Source organism: Poecilia formosa, unplaced genomic scaffold, assembly GCF_000485575.1.
Source record: "Poecilia formosa unplaced genomic scaffold, Poecilia_formosa-5.1.2 Scaffold115, whole genome shotgun sequence".
NCBI classification, from domain to species: domain Eukaryota; kingdom Metazoa; phylum Chordata; class Actinopteri; order Cyprinodontiformes; family Poeciliidae; genus Poecilia; species Poecilia formosa.
In genome coordinates, this window is record NW_006800054.1 from 628,695 (window position 1) to 649,535 (window position 20,841).

The 20,841-nt window shown below is 40.8% G+C and overlaps 1 protein-coding gene across 2 annotated transcripts; it reads left to right on the plus strand.

Annotated features, from left to right (window-relative positions):
- The first annotated feature begins 836 nt into the window (after positions 1 to 836).
- Positions 837 to 20,610, plus strand: kank2 (KN motif and ankyrin repeat domains 2). Of its 2 annotated transcripts, none has more exons than XM_016675508.1 (14): positions 837 to 948; positions 1,071 to 1,250; positions 6,582 to 6,665; positions 10,313 to 10,393; positions 11,422 to 12,759; positions 14,037 to 14,207; positions 14,300 to 14,408; positions 14,579 to 15,127; positions 15,208 to 15,295; positions 16,530 to 16,749; positions 17,602 to 17,744; positions 17,885 to 18,085; positions 18,163 to 18,261; positions 19,319 to 20,610. In XM_016675508.1, the coding sequence occupies exons 4-14, from the start codon at positions 10,357 to 10,359 to the stop codon at positions 19,373 to 19,375; spliced, it is 3,012 nt and encodes a 1,003-aa protein (XP_016530994.1). In that variant the 5' UTR covers positions 837 to 948; positions 1,071 to 1,250; positions 6,582 to 6,665; positions 10,313 to 10,356; the 3' UTR covers positions 19,376 to 20,610. The 2 variants fall into 2 exon arrangements, with proteins under 2 accessions (XP_016530994.1, XP_007560480.1); XM_007560418.2 differs by having other exon boundaries at positions 1,071 to 1,241.
- The last annotated feature ends 231 nt before the right edge of the window (positions 20,611 to 20,841 follow it).

Here is a 20,841-nt window from a genome sequence, read left to right on the forward strand (position 1 = left end):
CAAAAGGAGAGAAAGTATTTTTATTTTTTTCTGGTTCTGGTGGCAAACAGGACAGGCTATGGCACAGGATATGGAGAGATAAAGAAAAAAAATAGTGGGATAAACGCCGAACATTACACCAACAATGACAAAAATGACGGAGACTTCTACCACTTTAAAACAGCCTTAATAATGTAATTGTACAAAGTGTAATTTAAAAATATATATATATATATAATGTGGTATGAAGAGAGCTGCTTTGCATTTTGCTTGTTTCCACTTTTTTGGACTTGTTCTGAAAAGTTTCCCCTACAGTCTCTGGGTTAGCCATACATGGCACTAATGTGAGTCAAAATGTGGGCTTATTTTAGTTTATTTTATTTATTTATTTATTGTTGCATGCAATAGTTTTAATAGTTGTGTGTGTGGCATGTAATTCTGTAAACTGTTATTTCTACCCTCAATGTTTATTTTTGTTTTAAATCAATTTTAGAGCAGTATTGTGTATTTTCCAGGCATATGAATTGGAGTAAGTGTTACCTTCAGCTTTTATGAAAAAAGCTTTAAATCTCAAACATGACTTAAAACAAATTTGATGTGATGCCTTGAAATTAGACCTCTGTCTCTTTAAAACTGTTTTGAAATTCCACCTTCAGGAAGTCATCACAACATCGGTCTTCTATTAACCATTTAACAATATTTTTATTTTCCAGCATTGCACTGAGAAATAGCCGGTCTAATTGGAGGTCATTAGAGTTCCATCAGGTGTTTGCTAATTGTTGCTGGCTAGTTTGAAGGAGTTGAGAGGGGGAGTCGTAGGGAAGGGCTGCCCTGCGAGGGAATGTAGGAAGCTGCTGCTCTGAGAAGGAGCCTCAAAGGTGGCGCTTGGTCCCCCAAGGCGTTTTACAACACCTGAATGGCTGCCACCAATTAAATTCTCCAACTAGCAAAAAAGAACCAACATTCCAGGTATGTTTTTGATTAGGAGATAACATTACAGCATAATCTAGCGCTCAAAATAGTCGATTTTACATCATTCAAAGCTGTTGAATGTGTTTGCGTTGTTTTATTTCATATTTTAAACCTGTCAGATCGTTTCTACTGTAAGTGACCAAAGCCTGCGCTTGTCCTGGGGGCTGCTGGCCCTTTAAGAGGAGCAGCGGGGAGGGAGGAGGGTCGGAGCATCTTGGCTGCAGTGTTTTTGTCTCTCAGTGAGCGCTCCTGGGCCGAGAAGGTTGAAAGGATTTCCAGAGAGGGGCCAGGTAAGCGCTGTGAATAAGTTTCATTTCCCCTGTTTGAGCCATTGCTTCGCGTCTCTTTTCCGAAACGTTTTGAGGGACTTCAGACAACGCGCCTTCTGGAGACTTTCTTTGTGAAGCGTCGGCTCTGCCCAATTCCGCCGGGGTCTTTTCTATGAAGTAACGGGCTATAAATGTACTAAAACACCCGTAAATGCAATGCTACGTTTGTATTAATTTGCAGAATTGAGACAAGGTGGGTTTTTTATAATTTTGCATCTTCGTTTCTGTCTTGCATTCAGAGGAATTTGAGACGGAGCCTCGGAGTCGTTTGCCCCGTTTTTTTTTGTTTGTTTGTTTGGAGCATCATCTGACGCGCCGCAAAATTTAGCCAAAAATATGTTTAATTATCCCCATTTCACCGAAAAATGAAATGCACTTTGGAGTGCGTCAGTCATTTTAAAGAGAGAATGACGTATTTAATTTGGTTACATTTTCTATTGCGTTTTTCTACAGCAGTCCAAATTCATGGTCTGTTTGGATATTTTGGATGGAGGCTCGTTTAGCCAGGACTTTTCCTCACAGCCCTAACCTCCGCTTAATTGACTAAAGCTGTTTCAAACGTTGTGGAAACTAAATAATAAAGAAACTCAACGCCCGTATATTTGACAATATTCTACCGCTCGAGCCAGTTTTCTTCTTCACTGTAGAGAAAAGATAGAAACCATCAGGATTGCAAAACTTTTCTCTTGCCAAAAGCACGTGAAGGATTTCAAAATTTTTAAATTCATTAGGAGATTAAAACCAGTCAATTGTCTGGAGTACTCTGGGGAGAGGGTGGGTCCAGGCATCCCTCCACTTCTCATTACTTCCAGATGTGTGTGTCCCCCCTTCCCCCCTTTCTCCTTACTTTTTACTCTCTGATTTGCTGGTCGGCAGACTCTGCCACTGGGTTGAGGTTTTATGGATGAAGCAGGACAGGTGGAGTGTAAAATACCCCAGCTTGACTGCATTTATATGAACATAGTTCTGATATTTCTCATAAGGCACTCTGGTGACGCGACTTATCAATTAACTCCTATCAGCTTGAGGATATAATTAACTATTTCCTAGGGAAATCCTCAAATACTAAATGATTGTATTATTTCCAAAGCTGTTTACTTCCTGACCCTTACATGACATAACACTTCGGAGTAGAAGCTGTGTGGCATTTTGTTCAGATTTGTCAGAAAACACGTCAGATGTTATTGTGGAGGACATGAAGGTCTTGGCAGGATGTGGGGGAGTACTCATTGGCCTGTTACACTTCATCACAGTACTCCACTGTTCCGCTGTTGTATAATGACTTACTGACTGTATGTAATCATATAACAGGGAATAGCTTGTGGCAGCTGCATGGCATTTAGAGTTGGGCTCTGACTTCACTTTTGGCTTGTCGCATGGAAAGAGAAGTTGTTTAGGTCTTACTAGTGAACCCCATTAAGCCGATTTCATTTCGCTTCGCAGTGAAGGCTGGGAATTCTGCGGATCTTGAAAGCCGGAGAAAAGTTTTCTGTCCCTGACTTGTTAAAGTCACAATGTGAGAATGTTTTGGTCGGGTCCGGAGTTTCCCCTCACCAGGTTTTGGAATGTGGCTGTCTCATTACAGCGTTTGGGCCCAGGGGTGCTGCGGTGGAATGCAGCGCTGTAAACCCCATTTGCACACCAGGCCACACGCCGGGCATTTAAATGCTTTGCTGAGACTAATGAAATTACAACTCCTGGGCGGGTTTGTCACTGTCTTGTGGCTTTATTACAGATTAACTTCTCTAAGTTTTATGGAATGCCATGCTTTTTAATGTTTTTTTGTCTGTGGAAAAAAAAAAGAAGAACCTACAAAGACCAAACTTTTCTGGCAAACTTCAAACTTTTCTCTAAATTAAGTAGAAGCTCAGTTGACGTTGATTTGAGCCACTGTAAAGACTTTCGTTCTCACTCCAAGATCAAAATACAAAAGCACACATTTAAATGTTGCATTCAATTAGTGTGCTGTTTTCCAACCGGAGCTTTTCTTCCTACGTTTTAAGGCTGATGGATAAGGACTGGCTTATTTATAAACTAAGGAAAAATCATGCAACTCTGTAAAACCGGCTGCAGAAAGGACAGCAAAGATAATGCACCAGCACAACATAGATGATTAACGATACCAGTGGAGAGATGCTCATTGTGAACATATGGTCTAAATCTTGGTTGTCGGATCCTGGAAAAGTAATTTATTATCTTCCTGAATAATCTGACTGATCTCACTTAATACCTTGATGACTCAGAAAAGCCAGCTGGACTCCTCTGTCCAGTAAATGGCTTAAAGATGTTGGTATAACTGGCATGGAGGGTGTTTTGCTGTCCTTATTCTTGCAGAGCATTTTCATCCGCATTTCTTCTGAAACCAGGAAGTAATTGATAAGATTCATGAGAGGAAACGACTTAACCAATCCGCAGTAGCGTTACATCTTCTCATTTTGCTACAACACACACAGACATGATCTTTTAACCCTAACTTGCTCTGACCCTCTCTCCGCCTCGTCTCATTTCCGTCTGGAGTTTGTCGTTCTCCACCTCCAAAAGACTGCCGCAATCTTCTTTGCTGCCCTCCACCCCACTTCTGCAACTTGCTCAGGAATCTTCTCCAAAAATTTTATAGATTTTTTTTCTTTTAGTGTGTATCTTTTTTCCGGTGCTGCTCCTTGCCGCTCGGCCCCACCCTTGCGCAGTTTCCTGTTGGAGGTCAGCACAATGACCAATAAGCTAGACCGGCGGGTATTTATTCTGCTCCTGTTCCAGGAGTAATGTGAGCCGGACAGCCCCTCCTTTAGGCTTTGCTCTGTAGCCGCCACCAGACGACTTCAGCCCCAGTTACTGCCTGCTCCTCCACATCACTGTTTAATGTGAAAAACAGGCCTTTTTTTGTGTGTTTTTTTTTTTTTGTTGTTTTTGTTTTTTCTAAATGGACATCGCTTTGGGTTAGGATTTCACTGTCCCAAATTTCAAGGCTGCAGTAGAGAGCGTGACCCTCCAAAAGGAGAGGAGCACACTGTATTACCACCATAGCATGAGCTCATCTGGCTTCAGCGCAGTTTGGCAAAGGCGCTTTGTGTCAGGCAGTGACGTACTCATTTTAGCCACGTTTTTATGCAGTGACAGAGATTTGTTGCGATTTGTTTCAGTTTTTTTTTTTTTTAGACTCGGGACAAATCTCTTCAGCTTTTAGTTTTATCTCTGGAGCAGAGCCTTTTTTTTATTGACCTTTGTGTAACTTTTTGTGAATATCTGAGATGGGTGTCTTCTTTGTGGTTTTTTTTAGTCTGTAGAAATGTAGTTTTTTTTTTTTTTTTTTTTGGTTTGGTGTTTTGTTGCATTGTGTTGCATGCTGGGTTGCCCTGTCGTCAGTCTATTTTGGGTGGGTGGAACATGTAAATGATGGTATTCTTCTAGGCGTAACCTTTAAAGACAATGAGAAAAGTTTGTTTATGCTTTGTGAGGAGCCATTTTAGTCCTTTTGTGATCTTTCTGATGTTTTTTTTTTCTAAATTAAAAGCAGCAGAAGTTCAGCTGGGATTCATTCTGGAGGAGAACTCCCATTTTCCTCTGACTTAAGCTTTCTTCCTTTACATTCCCACTCTTTTCTCCCCTCACATGCTGCTCTGCTCTAAGCACATTTCTCCCTCTCTTGCTTTGTGTTTTTCTTTTTTCTTTGCTCATTTTTGCTCTCTTACTCTTTCTCCTGGGCTGGGAGGAAGTGACTGGGTTGTTTTTGTGTCCTTGGGGAATACAAAGATGAAAATCCCCTTCCTGTAACCCGTTTCTTCATCAGATCTCAACCCATTATCTCTATTTTGTAACATAAATTAGCCTGCTATGATGACACCAGGACATAAACTGATAAGAGGCTTTTTTTTTTTTAACTTTTACTTAGCTGACCTAATGAATGAAAAATGTGCCCTTTTCTTAGCAGCCTGTTGCTGATGTTTTCTCAGTGAATTTAAAAACAGCCAAATCGTTTGGTTTTTATATAATTAATGCTCGTTACCTGAATAAATCAACTTAATAGCTTCAGCTGTGTTGGGCGATCTGTGGGAGTTTCGGGCCTCAGACGGCGCTGACGTGTTGGGGGATCTGTGTGTTTTCATGGGAGGCGTGGGAGTTTTGTCAGTCTCCTCTGTAACAGTTTGCATTCATTATTGTTCCAGTGCTGGCTTTCTAACAAAAATCATCTGCACACAGTAGTCTGTTGTTGATTCCGTAGTGGGAAAAGTTTAAAAATGCTTCTTGGACACGACCAAATCAGTTCCGGACGTCTGTCCCCTCGGTGCCCGTTTTGTTTCTTTTATTTCCACTAACTTTCAACGTGCGGCTTTTGTAGCAGCAGTTCGTCAACTGTTTGTTTGTTTTTGAGGCAAATTTCCTCGCCGCACATACAGTTTCTCTCAGCCTCTATGTCTCTGAGATGCCCCTCCTTGCTTTCTATTAGAACCAGCTGTGGAACTAGCAGCCGAATGAATGGCTCTTTGTGATTTGGCCGTCGTTCCGGGTCTGAAACGATCTGTTTCTCCCACTACCTTTCCACCCTTGCCTCCACTGGCACTGGCATGACAACACTATTAAACAATGGCCTGAACAACCAGGGGCTCTGTTATGATATTATGCAAAGGTCACTCTTTGGTAATTCTGAGGCCCGGCAGACAAAATGTCCGGCCCGAATCGTAGCTGAGAATCTGCAGGCACCCATCATGTAGCTTATCCACTGAACACTCATGCAGTGGTTAAGTCTACATAATGAGGAATGCAGTAAAAGCCTCATGAAATCAGTTTGGGTTGCATAGGTGATGGCTGTTCCCACCAAACTTGGAGGGTGTGTGTCTGTGCCATGGGATTTAGGAGTATTAGTCACAAGAAAACAGCGCACATTGCCCAATCACATGGGGAAGGCAACTCCCGCATGTAGCCTTGAATTGATTAGTGTACCCAGAGCAGAAGTGTGGAACAGGGCGGGGAAAGAGGAGCGCTTAAACATGGATCACGGGGTCTGAGAAGCTCATCCTACGGGTGTGTATTCTTTGCATCCGAGTTGTCAGTCAAACCACTGGAATTTTTATGGATGCTTTTATTTTTCCCAACCTGTTTCAAGTGTTGCGGTGTGTTGATGCTGTTTTGTAACCTGATGCAAGTTTGTTTTTGTCTGCACACCATTAAATGGGGCTTAGCTTATGTTTCCTGGTGACTAAGTCCAAGATATTGCCCTTATTTTTGGTTTTCCAGCCTTCAGACTGCTACAGTAGAGCGTACACAGATAAAATTCAGGTTTCCTTTTGTTCATATGTCCCACAGGTGTTGACTGTTGAGGGAAAGAGAAGTGAGGAAGAGCGAGGATCCTGGGGAGGAGACATCCCATCCTCACAGCGCAAGCAGCTGGTATGGAGCACAAAAAAAACTTTTTTTTTTCCTAAGTCAAAACCCATTTCCAAACGTTCAGCAAAATAGCCATCATAATAAAACCAAAGAGTCGTATTGCAACGGAAAAATCCATAATCTTTAGACCAGAGGTAATTCTTTGGCAACCGCGACACTTTTTAATCTTTTGCAAGGGCAATAATATTAATAAAATGACTCGATTGGTCTGTTAAACTTAGTAGAGCCGACTTCAAAAATGTTGCCTGGTATGTTAAATGACTCCTGAGGGTGGTCTCGGTCCTCTGACACACCAAAGAGACAAGAATGTTTATGCATGCTGTAAATCAAAGCCAGTCTTCAAATTCCCAGATGGGATGCAAGAGTTTAGTTTAAAAAATAAATCTGAAGCACAAACCGGTTTGCACAGGAGGGTGATGAAGTCGCAGTGCGACGCGGTTAGTCTCGTGACATCTTACAGGACATACCACAGACATGTAATTTGTGCTGGATGACCTGCATCTTACCCCCTCGAGGCCAAGCTTAATCTTAATGGCAGAGAATGGAGGGAGTAGACCGGGCAGTGAGAGCTTCCTTTGGTGTGGATTTAATGGGGGGAAGAGTCAGGATGGTCGGGGAGAGGCATCTGAAGAATGGTAGAAGCTTGAGAGCTGAAAATGGTAAGAAGGTCAGTAATGCTACGACGCTTATGGGAATGCGTATGCACACATGGAGACGCAGCTGAATCACCCCCATTCACCGCTGATGTAAAAACAGATGTGGAGGCCTCGTGGTGCGGGCATTCGGGGAGGATGATGTGGGAGGAAGAGCTTCCAGAGAAGGAGTGAAGGGAAACTTTGAAGCAGAGAGTAGCTTGCAGAGAAGAGGGGGAGAAAAAGGGTTTTGGAATTGGGACAAATTTAGCGGACGTCAGCCTTTGTGTCTGGATGGGATGTTTGGTGGCTAAACTGCCGGCTCTAATTATATCTCATCAACTTTCCCCTTTCTGTCCTCCGCCCTCCTGCCCACAAACTCTCACACTCTGTCACAGTCACTGTGTCGCTTTCTCACACATTTGGCCGTACTGACACCACACTACAAGTGCAGCAAGATAATCAGTTTCACACTTGCGCTGGAGATAAACGGACCTAAAATAAATCCTCAAGGAGGCAGCTCAAATACTTCTTCTTTTTCCTATCATCATATAATTTAAGATTACCAATCCGTCCTTTTTCTCCATAGACTCCCACAGTATGGGGAATGTTTATGTAAGGCTAAGTAACAATTTATATCAATGATTAAGAATCGACTGCTTGGAGACTTTTAAGTGTTTAAATGTTTTGTAGGAACAGAAAAGCAGGGCAATGCTGCTGTGATGCGTTCTCCTTATCTTATCTGGTGAACTTTAACTGCCTGTTTAAAGGTAGAGCCATGAATGAACAGCTGACACAGAAAACAGTTTCTAAGAGCCACTAACAGCTTTTGAGCATCTTCTGGTATATTTTAAAACCTCACTAATACTGAAATACCCAACTTTCCTTCTTCTTTCCTCTATGAAAATGTCCACAATGGCTAAACTGTAAATGGACTGAACTTGCATAGTGCATCGTTGACCCGTATCAGCTTATATGCATAGTGCATTCACTGACCAGAAATAAGATTTATGTATGTATTTTTACGTTTCTGACTTCATCAAAACTGTCAACTCCTGTTTTCCTGTTCTTCTCTTTGCAAAGTAAGACTGATCTGATATTTGTTGGTTCATGAGCTTGGCTATCTGCTGTCAGACATGTGGGTTGCTCCTGGACAACAGTGGTTTTAAAACAGCAGTACCCTAATGAGGGTGTTGACTGGTTCTCCTTTGGTTTCCAATTAAGCCTCTAAACATAGCAAATTATGCTGGATTATAAATTGCCCCAGCAATTATTGAGATAAATGATAATATTGTTGTTTGGAGACCATTTTCAAGTAATGAATTGGTATTGCGTTTGCAATTTTCACTCCCTCCAACACCAATAAATTTTAATTTTGTAAAGAACATTCCACTGTGGAACTGGAAGATATTTTAAATATCCAAAATAAAACAGAGCAACCAAAAATGGGAACAGAAATAAAAACCACTTGCAACCAAAACCATAAATAAAATCTATTATGATGTCTCTTTCAACAAAATTGCCCTTTGAAAGTGGAAACTGGAAATTCCCAAGCTCATTGTAATTTAGCATGTGATTAACTGATATTATTTTGAAGTCCTACATATTTTGAACAAGTGGAATTCCAAAAAACCCGGGTGGTTTTCCCTTTTTAAATATGGAAAAAGTGTAGGGACACAGCAGGTGATAAAGCATCACCACTCTATACAGACAGAGAAAACTCATGTCTAGCTCTTCTAAAAGCTTAATAAAAAAATAATTAAAAAAAAAAAAAACACTTTGAATTGTAAGGTCAGTATTTTAAATTTGAGCGGTTTAACCAGCCCATGTCCATCTGGGGCATTTATTAATTTCACTTGGTACTAAACGTTGGTTCTTGACGCACCTTCCAGTTTACTGATTCTTACAGCAGTCTGATAAGGAGGGCTTTCAAATATCAAATATCTGCTGTGTGCATGAACGCATACCTTACTGTCACATCTCCATGGTATGTGGCTATTCAGAATGTATGTGACGAAGGAGCACAGATGAGGAGAATTAGAGGAAATTTAAGTGAACACAGCACTTCAAAAATACCAAGTCTGCTCAGTCAGTGTTTCCAAGCGTCCTACTTTTCACAAACGAGCAAGCACCAGTTATGGTCACAAGACAGACAAAGGGTGGGAAGAGGAGAAGAGAAACAACCCAGTGCTGAATCAAATTGACTATCCCTTCAGAAATAAAGCAGAGTTTGTTTTGTTTTTTGCTAAAATGTTTGGTCTTAGCTTCTTAGAGCTGCAGTAATAAAATTAAGTTGAACTTTTCTGTGGCTGACTTAAGCGTACCCGTTCCCACAAAGTGATGACCTAGAAAGTTAATCTTTTCCAAGAAGATACAAACTCTAAATGACTGGCGTGAGGGGGACTCGGTGCTGCCTCTGCCAGCACGTTAAAAAGGCAAAAAAGGAAATCTTTTGTTTTTTAAGAAATCAAACACACCACCTCTGAAATAACAGAAACATTCAAGTAGATTCGAGGAATAGTGGAGAAAAACAAGTGAGCAGTCCCAAAAGCCCCTGATCATCAGCTGACACCAAGTAAGAGAGACGGAAAAGAACTGATGTGGAAGATTAAAAGAAAAAAAAAAAGAAAGTGAAAAGGAGCAGAGAGGCAAACCTTAAATTGAGAGACAAAGTTGGTGTGCGCAGATGATTCCTAATAAGGCTGTAACTGGCAAATCTCTGTGCTGGATTCGGCTGCCAGGAAACTTTCCCCCTGTAGCTCTTCTCAGGCTGCTAAGAACAGAAGCAAATGCACAATCGGCTGTATTTGAGAGGATAAACGAGTAAAATTAGAGGCTGAGAAAGCCGTGCAATATAATAATAATAATAATGTATAAAAAAAAAAACTACACTGTGTGTTCTGTCCAGCTCATTCATCAACAGATAATTAAAATAATTACTTCAACTTTGTATTATTGTTGGTGCAGGAAACATCCAGTCTGCTCATTATTAATTGAAAGCCGTCTGTCGTCTCACAGGTGAGAGTTTGTGTGTGTGACTGAAAAGCAGCTGCTGGTTCGTCATGGCTCAGGTGCTGCACATGGACCCTGGCTTCCCAGGTTGGTTTTATGTTTACTGATAATAACAATAATGACTGAATATATGCTGCTACATTAAATCTTTATTTTAAAAAAAAAAACAAAAAAAACAACAAACAAAGAAGGGATAACACCGCTGAAAAAAAAAAAAATCATAATTTTAAAAGAATTCTTCCAAAAGGATAGTTTTATCATGTCATCTTTCCTGGTGCCACATAGATCACTGAGTAATAGTAGCGGATAAGAGTTTTGTTTTGTCTGAATTAGACCAACAACAAAGCTATAAATGGGTTTTTACAGCAGAGCTAATTTAACCCCTTACTGACCTGGTGACTGACTTTTCCGATTTAGTTAAAGAACTACACCCAACTATCTGGAGTGAATGTAAGATTTTAAAAAAAAATATGGTTAGAGAGGGGTTTTTTTAAAAACTTGCATATTTGTATTTACTTTGAGGATATTTTTGCGTTGCCACATAATTCATTTTAAATGTATTAGCCTTAGCATTTCAGTGCTTTAGGTTTTTGGGGGATCATAGAGTAATAATCATCCTGACAAATGCTCTGGAAAAAAAGTTTTAAAAATGTCGTAGTTTATTTGTGTCATCATACCCGTTTGTTTAATTTACCATTTTATTTTTAATCTTTTATTTATTTATTTAGGCCCTTATTTTTTACAGGCACATATTTGCTAACTGAATATTTTCTGTGTATGTTTTCCTAAAATTAGTTCATAATCTTAAATTAATTGTTTGAGTTAAATTGTCTAAACTCTTTGTATTTGCTGGTTCAATAATTACTTTATTGACTCGTTTATTCATCTTTTATTATTATTATTTTTTATTGTCACATATTTAGGACCCATATGTGCACTTCGTCTTAAAGTGAGATTAGATTTAACAACAATCCCTTTGGTGTCTAATTAGGGGAATTTTACAGAGTGCACACTCTATTACACAGGACTCCAGAGATTATTCCTGTTTTTAAAGTCTGAGCCCAAGATTAGACAAAGATTTCCGTTTGTTTAACGTTGATTTCCTTCCCCTGCAGGGAAACTCAACTCGCCTGCTCCTCCGACGCTGCACACCAAAGAACAGGAGGCGCCCTACTCAGTGGAGACCCCCTATGGCTACCGTCTGGACCTGGACTTCCTCAAATATGTTAACGACATAGAAAAGGGTAACACTATTAAAAAGGTGCCTATACAGCGCCGGCCGCGCTATGGCTCCCTGCCTCGGGGGTACGGCTACACCGGCTCCTGGTGGACCTCCACGGAGTCTCTGTGCTCCAATGCGAGCGTGGAGAGCAGGCATTCCTCTTATTCCTACTGTGCCCCAGGCTACCACACATCACAGAGACCCAGCTTTAGCACAGCTCGGGTGGAGAAGACCCTTTTAGACGCTCGCAGGAAGCTGGAGGAGGAGAAAGAAGGGAGGAGATTCTCCAACCTCAGCAGCATGAACAACAGTATGGCAGGGTCCAACACCTCCCTTAGCAGTGCGCACAGCTTCAACCGGGCACACGGTGGGGGTGGGACCTTCACCCCTATGAGCTCGGGCCTGTCCACACCAGTGACTCCGACCCCTGCGCATTTGCAACATGTCAGAGAGCAGATGGCTGCAGCCCTGAGGAAGATAAAAGAGCTGGAGGAGCAGGTGAAGACCATCCCTGTGCTGCAAGTTAAAATCTCTGTGTTGCAGGAGGAGAAAAGGCAGCTCAGCGTTCAGCTCAAAAGCCAAAAGTTTCTTGGACACACTCTGGGTTTTAGCCGAGGTCGAAACCGTGGGGAGCTGTACATCGACATTCCTGAGGAGGAGGTAGGCACGGCAGCTAAAAGCACCAAGACAACAGAGTCATTGTCTCCGACTGAAGTCTCTAAGCAGGATTCAGGCTGTGAAATCGAGGACACAGTGATTGTGGGTGGAGCCCGACCAGATGCTAAAAGAGAAGTTCGCACCATTGGAGTTGGACCAGAGGGGTCTAGGGGCAGTCGTGATGTGGGGGTCTGGGTTCGAGAGAAGGATCTGGGTCTTCTCCCAGAAGCAGAGGTTCTCAAAGATCAAGTTGGTCAGCTTGAGGGGAAGCTAAAGAGGACTCTGCAAGAACTACAGGCTGCACAGCTGCAGAAGGCTCCACAGGCAGAGCATCCGGTAATGGCAACCAGCATTGGGTGGCAGGAACCACAAGGCAGCAGTCTGCACACTCTGGTCAGCTTCACACAGCAGCCACAGCAGAGGGAGCAGAGAACTGTGGGGATCCAGGTGTACACACTGGAGAAACCTACGGTAGTGGAGGTGGGCACGCTGCTCCGAGCAGAGACCTGCAGCTCTCCCTCACTTCAGCCAGCGGGTGGAGTTACAGAAGGTCACCACAAAGGACAAACTGAAGGTTTGTGTCAAACTGATGATGTAGGGAGAAAAACTGAGGGTCTTTCCACCAAAGTAGTTCCACTTCAGAGACCGTGCTCTATTAGTAACATTAATAAACTTAAACCTATCAGCTCCAGCCCTGGTGCTAACTTTACATTTCCTTTTTGCTGCTGTTGTAGGATTGGACAAATTCACACCAGCCCTGTTTAGTTTGCATCAGTCGAACTCTAGTTGGTTTGCCTAGAAATTCTTGCTTGTTTAGAGAGATGTGAACCAGCTAATGTGGACCAAACGCTGGTTTGCCTAAAAGTTTTGGTTCAGTTGAAATGAATTCTGGTGTGGTTTGATGGCATTTATGAAAGCCAAGCAGACCGGAGACCTCTCCAAAAGCAGGTCTACCGGACTATCAGGTGTGAAAACACCTTTATAATGAGGGCTTGTGGTAAATTTAATCATGACCAACCAGACTTAATATAGAGACCTCCATGTTAAAACCATTCAAAGTTAGAGTTGCCTAATACATGAAAACATGACCTTGCTGTTTTCCATTTTCCTGCAGTTTCATGTAAATTCTACTTAAGCTGCCGCACAATTCTGCAGTCATCATTTTTCAACCGAACGTATAAACACAATTTACGACTTTGTTTATAAACATTGAGTCTTTTATTATTGCCATCTGGCATTTATCAATCTGCTTAACAATGAATTGTGAGGATTCCTTTAACTGAACGTTCATGAGTACTGCTAAGAAGTCGGATATGCTGGTTTGTGAATAATCTTGGCAAACAAAGTGTTTGACTTGGTCATTGATCCACCTTCTTACAGGAATAAAAAGACAAACCTTGTGTTATGTGATTCACTGCAACCCTATGAAGATTGATTGAAAAAATCACTGGGAAGAGGAAATAAGAGAGTTGAAGTTCAAAGTGACAAAATGATATGATTCTCTGAAAAAATGAAGCCATTGGAATGAATGGCTTCATTTTGAAAATGAATGAATGAAAAAATGAATTTTTAACTGTTTGTAGAACATTTAAGGACTTTCTCTTGAAGAAACTTGGAAACTACTTTGGTCCAATTAGGGCTTAAGTTCACAGTTTCTTATCTTTAAACAAGCATTTATTTATACAAACATTTTCTGAAAGTTGTATGCATTTTCCACACAAAAACTGGATAGTAAAACTAAAACAGATTGGGAAGAATCAAATCTTATTGGGATGGATGTTCAGTACTGTACTCCTTTTTTTTTTTTCTTGTAATCATTTACTTATTGACGTTCCTCCCATGTCTCAAAAGCCCCCGTTGAGTTGCCGATTGCAGTCAGCTCCAAGCAGGTCCGTGACGTCCTGAAAAGTGGACTGTCCACCTCTGTACCCGTCAGTAATCCTGCCATCGTTGTAGCATCTGGTGATCAGATTGGCTTGGTGCAAACCAAAGAAGAGTCTCCCGAGGTCTTTTCTAAATCAGGTCTGTGGGTTGAGTTAAGTGAAGTGTTCTGACTTTGTTCTCCAAGCATCATGTTGTCACTTTAACTTTGATTGATGGTTTCTTATTTTTAGCCTCATCTCCCCAGTCCTCGCTGAGATCAATTATGAAGCGGAAAGCAGAAGGTGAACCAGGCTCCCCCTCTACAAAGAAAAACCTGCAGTTCATTGGAGTCAATGGAGGGTAAGTGGCTATTACAGCAAAGCAGCACCGAGCCATTTTTATCCACTTAGCGCTGCAATCATTAGAGCCAAAGTGATGCTGTAAATGGAAATAAAGCAGACATAACTTTATTACTTTTCATGAACTTCGTAATAACATTTCAGAGGAGTAAAAGATGCACCGTCTTCCAGGTACGAGTCCACCTCTTCAGATGACAGCAGCAGTGAGAGTTCAGACGATGGGAGCGACTCCAGTGAATACCATGAAGCAAGAGAAAAACTTCCAGAGTCCACCAATCAGCTCCAGCGTGTAACTGTTAATAAAACTTCCCAACCCCAAGAAGAAAGCACCAGTGTACCTCAACAAACTGCCATAAAAATGCCAGCTATAACCCACTTACAGGACACAAAACTGCCAGAAAATGCTCATCAGTCACCAGCGACTGACTCTGAGCGAAAATGTGCCTCCCACACATCGACGACAAACTCAACCTCAACGCCTCCAGCCAAGGATTCTGCCTCCCCTGTGGACCAAATAGCAGATAAGCACACTGTTACCCAGGAGATCACTTCCACATCACCTAACTCCGAATCTGCACCAATCGCCATTAAGTGTTCTTCAACATGCATCACTAAATCTGCAGAGGTAAACCCTCTGTCACAAACGTCTACCACCTCCTGTCAGCCAGAGTCCAAAGCAGCACCTGAGAGCGTTAAACACGAGTCCTCTAAACCAGTCAGGTAAACGTAGACACACTTTAAGGAGAATCTATCAGCGAGGATTCTCTCTGATTTTTCTGTTTTGTCTGTTGTCTGTGCAGGCTTGAGCTGAGTGAAAGCCTGATGTCGGCTCTCTATACTCTGCAGAAAGCCCTGGGGGAGCCCAATGCTTTCAGCCAACAAGCAGCAGTACGTCTCCACACTAATTCACTCATTAACTGCGTCTTGGAAATCCAAGAAACTAATGATGGTTTCTCTTTCTTGAAACGATATGCTTTGTGAGATTTGATCTGCAGTGTTTTGCAAAAGCATCCATGCCCCTTTAGGTTTTTTTTTTTTGGTTTTTTTTTCGCAACTTCTTACATTGCAACCACACATTTTAATGTATTTTAGGATTGTAATGTGATGGAACATAAAGTAGAACTGTAGAGTAAAAGGAAAATTATGCTTTTTTTTTCCACTAATAAAAAAAATATTTTTATTATCACTGGTTTCTAGTGGTATTCCTCCCCAGGAAGTCTGTATTTGCAGACCAGACTATTCTCAGTAATACTGGACTGAAATGTCATATGAACATAACTTTTTAAGTCCTAATGATTCTGAATTGGATTTAGGTCTGCCAGTTCTTAAGGTCTAAACATGGATATGTTTAGACCTTAATCATTGCATTTGGCTTTGGCTTCAAGTGGGAGAGAGCTTTGTTTGATTTGTCAAGGAGACGTGTCCTCCTGCAGCCTTTAAGAGGTTTTTGGAGGATTGCCTTGTGCTTATCTTGACGCATCATCCCATCAACTCAGACTAGCATCCCTTAATCAGTGTCAGATTTCTGCCAGATCGATCTTTACATTTGGGTCAACATGTTCAGATTTGGTTTAATCTGACCCAAGCAGCTTTTCAACATGCTTGCTGTGCTAAGTGAAGATTGAACTTGTACACATTCCAATGAAAGGTTTTCCTTTTTCTACTCATCTATAAGAGCCAGATTGGAATTAGTTGTCCTCAACATCTTGTCCCACCTGAACTGTGGATCTCTGCAGCTCCTCAATCTGACCCTGCTTTAAGCTTTTGGACAACTTTACTTCTAATGGCAAATGATTACACTTCATTGCATTTAGGGGTATCAGTGAAAAGGGGTTTACAACAAATGGATATTTGAATTTTGTCGATTTAAAACATATCAGAATTTGTGACTATAATGTGACAAAATCTAAAAAAGTTCAAGAATGAATCAATTTGCAAAGTGCTCTGTATTTGGTTAAACAGCTAAGCGTGACGCGTCTGTTTTATATTGTTTTCTGCAACTAAAATCTCAAACAATGCATTTTGCTTTCACTTTTGAGTTCATTACCCAGTCATCTCTTTGTACTCGGCAGTCTGTTAAATGTTTATCTGCCTCAAGCGTCCTCATTGTGTCTGCTCACAGAGGACGGCCTACACCATCGTCCTACAGGAGTGGCTGCGTGTCTCGTGTCACAAGGCAGCCAACACAGCGGTCGTCAAGGCCTACATGGACACCTTTGCCTCCATCTCCCCTCAGCTGCTGGAATTTGTGATCAACATGGCAGATGGCAATGGGAACACGGCGCTGCACTACACTGTCTCTCACTCCAACTTCCCTGTGGTGAAACTCCTGCTGGACACTGGTGAGAGTTGAGATATGATGTGACCACAGACCCTGACTCTTTGTCTTTTTTATATGCATCAGTGCATGAAATGGGGTAATGCAAGCGAAAGTGTTTCAGGTATTACTGTGAAATTGTTTCATATTGGCGTGACGGCTCTGTATAATAAGAGCTAGGTGGGAAGTTTGGAATTTGCTTAAAGTAATTTCCAGGTCTGGAAAAGTATTTTAAAAAAAAGATTATGGGCAAATATCCACATTTCCAAGCTTTATCATCTCCTCTACTTCCTTGTTTCCTTCCTTACTCCGTTTCCCTATGACTCTTTACTTTGTTTCCTTCCATGGTACCTCGTATTCTTCATTCTTTCATTCTCTCCGTCTTTGTTTCATCTCCATGTTCTTTCTGTCTGTCTTGTGTTCTTTCACTGTTTTTATTTTTCCTTCCTCCTTGTCTTGTTATTCCTTCCTCACTTCCTATCTTGTTTTTTGCCCTTCCTTCCTTGTATTCTCCATATTTGTCTGTAATTCTCTGATTTTCAAGGGTTCTATATATAAAATTTGCCTAATGCAAAAATATTTGTCGAACATTTTTTTTTTTTTTGCATTTATATTTTAAATTGATTAAATGAACTAAATAATATGGGGATGGACAAATACTGAACATGTAAGCAAAAATGTGTTTAAACCCAAATAACAGCACTATAAGAGTAGAAAATTCCATTTTAAGTTATTAATCTACTCTAATGATGACTAAGAGAGATGATGTGTCTTGCATCTCAATGATTAGCCTGTCTTTAGCATGTTATATGATGATTTTTCTTTTCCTGCTGCTGCTCTACCTCCTGCCACACTGATTGCCCTCTCTACCTGACAGGCCTGTGCAATGCTGACAAGCAGAACAAGGCCGGCTACACAGCCATCATGTTGACGGCTCTGGCTGCCTTTCACTCTGACAGCGACCTCCAAACTGTCCTGCAGCTGCTCCGCACTGGAGACGTCAACGCTAGAGCCAGCCAGGTGCGCCCCCTGCTGCTGCTTAGGTTTTACTGCACCCTGATGCCTGCAAAAACTCCAATCAGAGTCAAATATTCTTTATGAATAACTTTCAACAGTTTGACTGTCAGTCTTAGTGTTCGGATCCACATGTGTGTTTGCAGGCTGGTCAGACGGCGCTGATGCTCGCCGTGAGTCACGGACGAGGGGATATGGTCCGGGCGCTGTTGTCCTGTGGAGCTCAGGTCAACATCCGTGACGATGATGGCTCCACTGCCCTCATGTGTGCCTGTGAGCACGGTCATGTGGACATTGTTCGTCAGCTGCTCTCTGTCCCAGGCTGCGATGCGACACTCACCGATAACGTAAGCAAACCTGGTCCACCTCTCGCTGTTCCCCAGTGTTTGCTATCGTCTAGTTTTCATCCCATTGTGTCATGTAGGACGGCAGCACTGCTCTGTCCATCGCCCTGGAGGCCAGCCAAAACGACATTGCTGTACTCCTGTATGCCCACCTTAACTTTGCCAAGCCTCCTTCACCTGTGAGTACTGAATTAGGCTGGTAAAATGCTATTATCAAGCTATGGCTACCTACTTTTTTTTTTAAGGAGGTCAAAGTACATAATGTTTTAAATTGTTGCCCTTGGAAAATCTCTTGTGGGTAGGAATGTTCCAGGCTCAGGTAAATTACAAAACCCCCAAATATCTGAGCTATGCTCTTCAGTCTAGTATGTTGGCGTTTTAAATGTTCATTTTCAGGAAGGTGAAGACAAAGGAAGGCTGAACAAGAAGAGCTTATGGGAAAAATGTGCTTTACTTAGAATATGGCATTGCAACTTAAATTGCTGCGAAAAGTTTTTCCTTATGTTTTTTTTTATTATTATTATTTCTGTTTTTGCTTATTTATTTATTTATTTTTCATTAAGATTCAGGTTGGTTGGAATACATTTTTTCCTTAAAATTGAAATAATTCATTAAAAGGTGGGGGCGAGGGGGTTTCTGCATCCAAGCGTGACAAAAAAGTAAAAACAGAAGAAATCTATACAGAAGCAAAAGCTTATTTACAACATTTATGTTTCCAATGGTAAATCTAAATAAATCAGGAGAAATGGAAACATCAGGAAAAAAATACAAAGTCCCATATGTGTAAAAAAAATAAAAATAAAAAATAAATCAGAGCAGAGACTTAAAATACAAACTCAGTGTGGTAGAAGAATGATGATTTGTTGGCCACAGGACCAACGTGCTTCAACGTCACTGTCAACTCATTGACTGCTGGATGCCTGGGTCTTGACCTACAAATACAATAAAATAAGAAAGATGTACCCCATTGTATTAATTCTGTCCAGGTATTTCATCATTCCTCTTTGTATGTTAAGAAAAGCTTAAATCTGGATATTCACAACTGGTTGCACTTGGACTTCAAGTCATACAATTTATATTGGAAGCAGCATACAATTTATTACTTCTGACGTTGCACATCTAAAAGTATGTTTTAAGTACACTAAGCTTCTTGCATGCGCTCAGAAAATATAAAAGTTCTCTACTTCTGTTTATGCATTGACTGATTTTTAGTTATTTATTGTTTGCTCTTTCTAGGTGTCGCCTAAGTCGCCTCTCTTGGGTTCCTCTCCTCCATCTGGTGAACCAAAATAAACTCGTCTTCTGCAGCTCGCAGCAGCTTCCACTCATGTTTCTCCATCCTTGTAATTTAGAAAAAAACAGTGTGTCTGTTCATGTATTTGTTCCACTCTGAAAGTTTTAGGTACATCACATTGTGCATATAATAATAACATGACAGCTTAAAACATTGTCATATGTTAGTTTTGTTCTGTCTTTGTCATTTAGTCTCATCAGTCTGACAATGTAACGTTTCAGTTCTTTACACTGTTTTTTTTGGTGGCACTTAAGTCAAAACTGTTAACAAATTTCATTATCCTGATGATGTTGAGTCATTCTTCTCATTTTGCTCATAATCTGTCTCATTTGAAATTCTATTTGAGGAAAAATCTGTTCTGCAGTATCATTATGTGCGACCATTACTGCCATTTGGAATAACAAAAGCCAGCCCTCTCATAAATAAGTGTCCTTGCATCAACTAACTCATTGGTGCTACTAAATAATAAAACAAAAGACACCACCTCCACATTCTGTCTATTTATACACAGGATTTATTTACAGAGTATTTTTCTATCTTTTATTATTATTATTCTTTTTCAGGACCTCTGATTCTAATCTTATTTCCCAGGCAGTGGGAAATGTCTTACCAGACAATGAATTAAAATTTTATGCATTGGCAAATTACACCAAAAGATTTGTCTCTTCCCTCAACTTTGACTGTGTATAATGCATAGTCTTTTTTAAATTTATAGTCAGGAAGGTATCTTCAGCAGTGGTAAGAAGAGATTAGATTGTATCTGCTTATGCAACGTGTTTTTGTAAGATTAACTTGGTTGAACGGTGACTGAAGACGCTAGAGAAGCTTGTAGGTCTTGTCAGGGAAACGGCAAGTGAGTGTGCTGACTGAGTTTTAAGTGTCTTGTGTAAGATATAAATACTGAAATAATATATGTCAACGCAAACTCAGAATGGTTATGCCTAAAGTCTAACTCCACAAAAGTGCGAAGGCTGTTGATGTCAAAATGTCTTTTACTTTTTAAAGGTTTTTTTCATATCCACTTTTTAGTGAAGAATTTTTGATAAACTTTGGAGTTTTTAATTTAAGTATCTATCTTTTTTATACATATAGAGGTTTTTAACCTCACTCCAGTTGTATGTAATGGCACAATTCAGTTTTTTTTTCCTCTCTCTGCTGGTTTCTGTAAATTATAGACTCTGTCCTCTGTAATATGTGCGTTTTGAAAAACTACTTAATAAATGTAGAACACGTGCTTTGTCTTCTGTTCATTCAAGGTTCAGAGTTTCTGTGCATCCTACAACTTGTACATCTGAAATTGAGGCCTTAAAATGTTTTGAAATTCATTGGGAAAAACTAGTTACCTGGAAACCTGACATTGCAACACACACACACACACACACACAAAAAAACAATCCTTGATATAATATCTCTCTGAATAGTCTGATTTAAAATGGCTTTAATGAAATACTTTAATCTGTATCCG

What these genes read in the sequence shown, in the direction of transcription:
- kank2 (XM_016675508.1), top strand. Translation starts at nt 10,357, where the DNA reads ATGGCTCAGGTGCTGCACATGGACCCTGGCTTCCCAG. An exon ending in TTCATTGGAGTCAATGGAGG is followed by an intron (nt 14,409 to 14,578) that starts GTAAGTGGCTAT and finishes ACCGTCTTCCAG; the next exon opens with GTACGAGTCCACCTCTTCAG. An exon ending in GAAACTCCTGCTGGACACTG is followed by an intron (nt 16,750 to 17,601) that starts GTGAGAGTTGAG and finishes TCTACCTGACAG; the next exon opens with GCCTGTGCAATGCTGACAAG.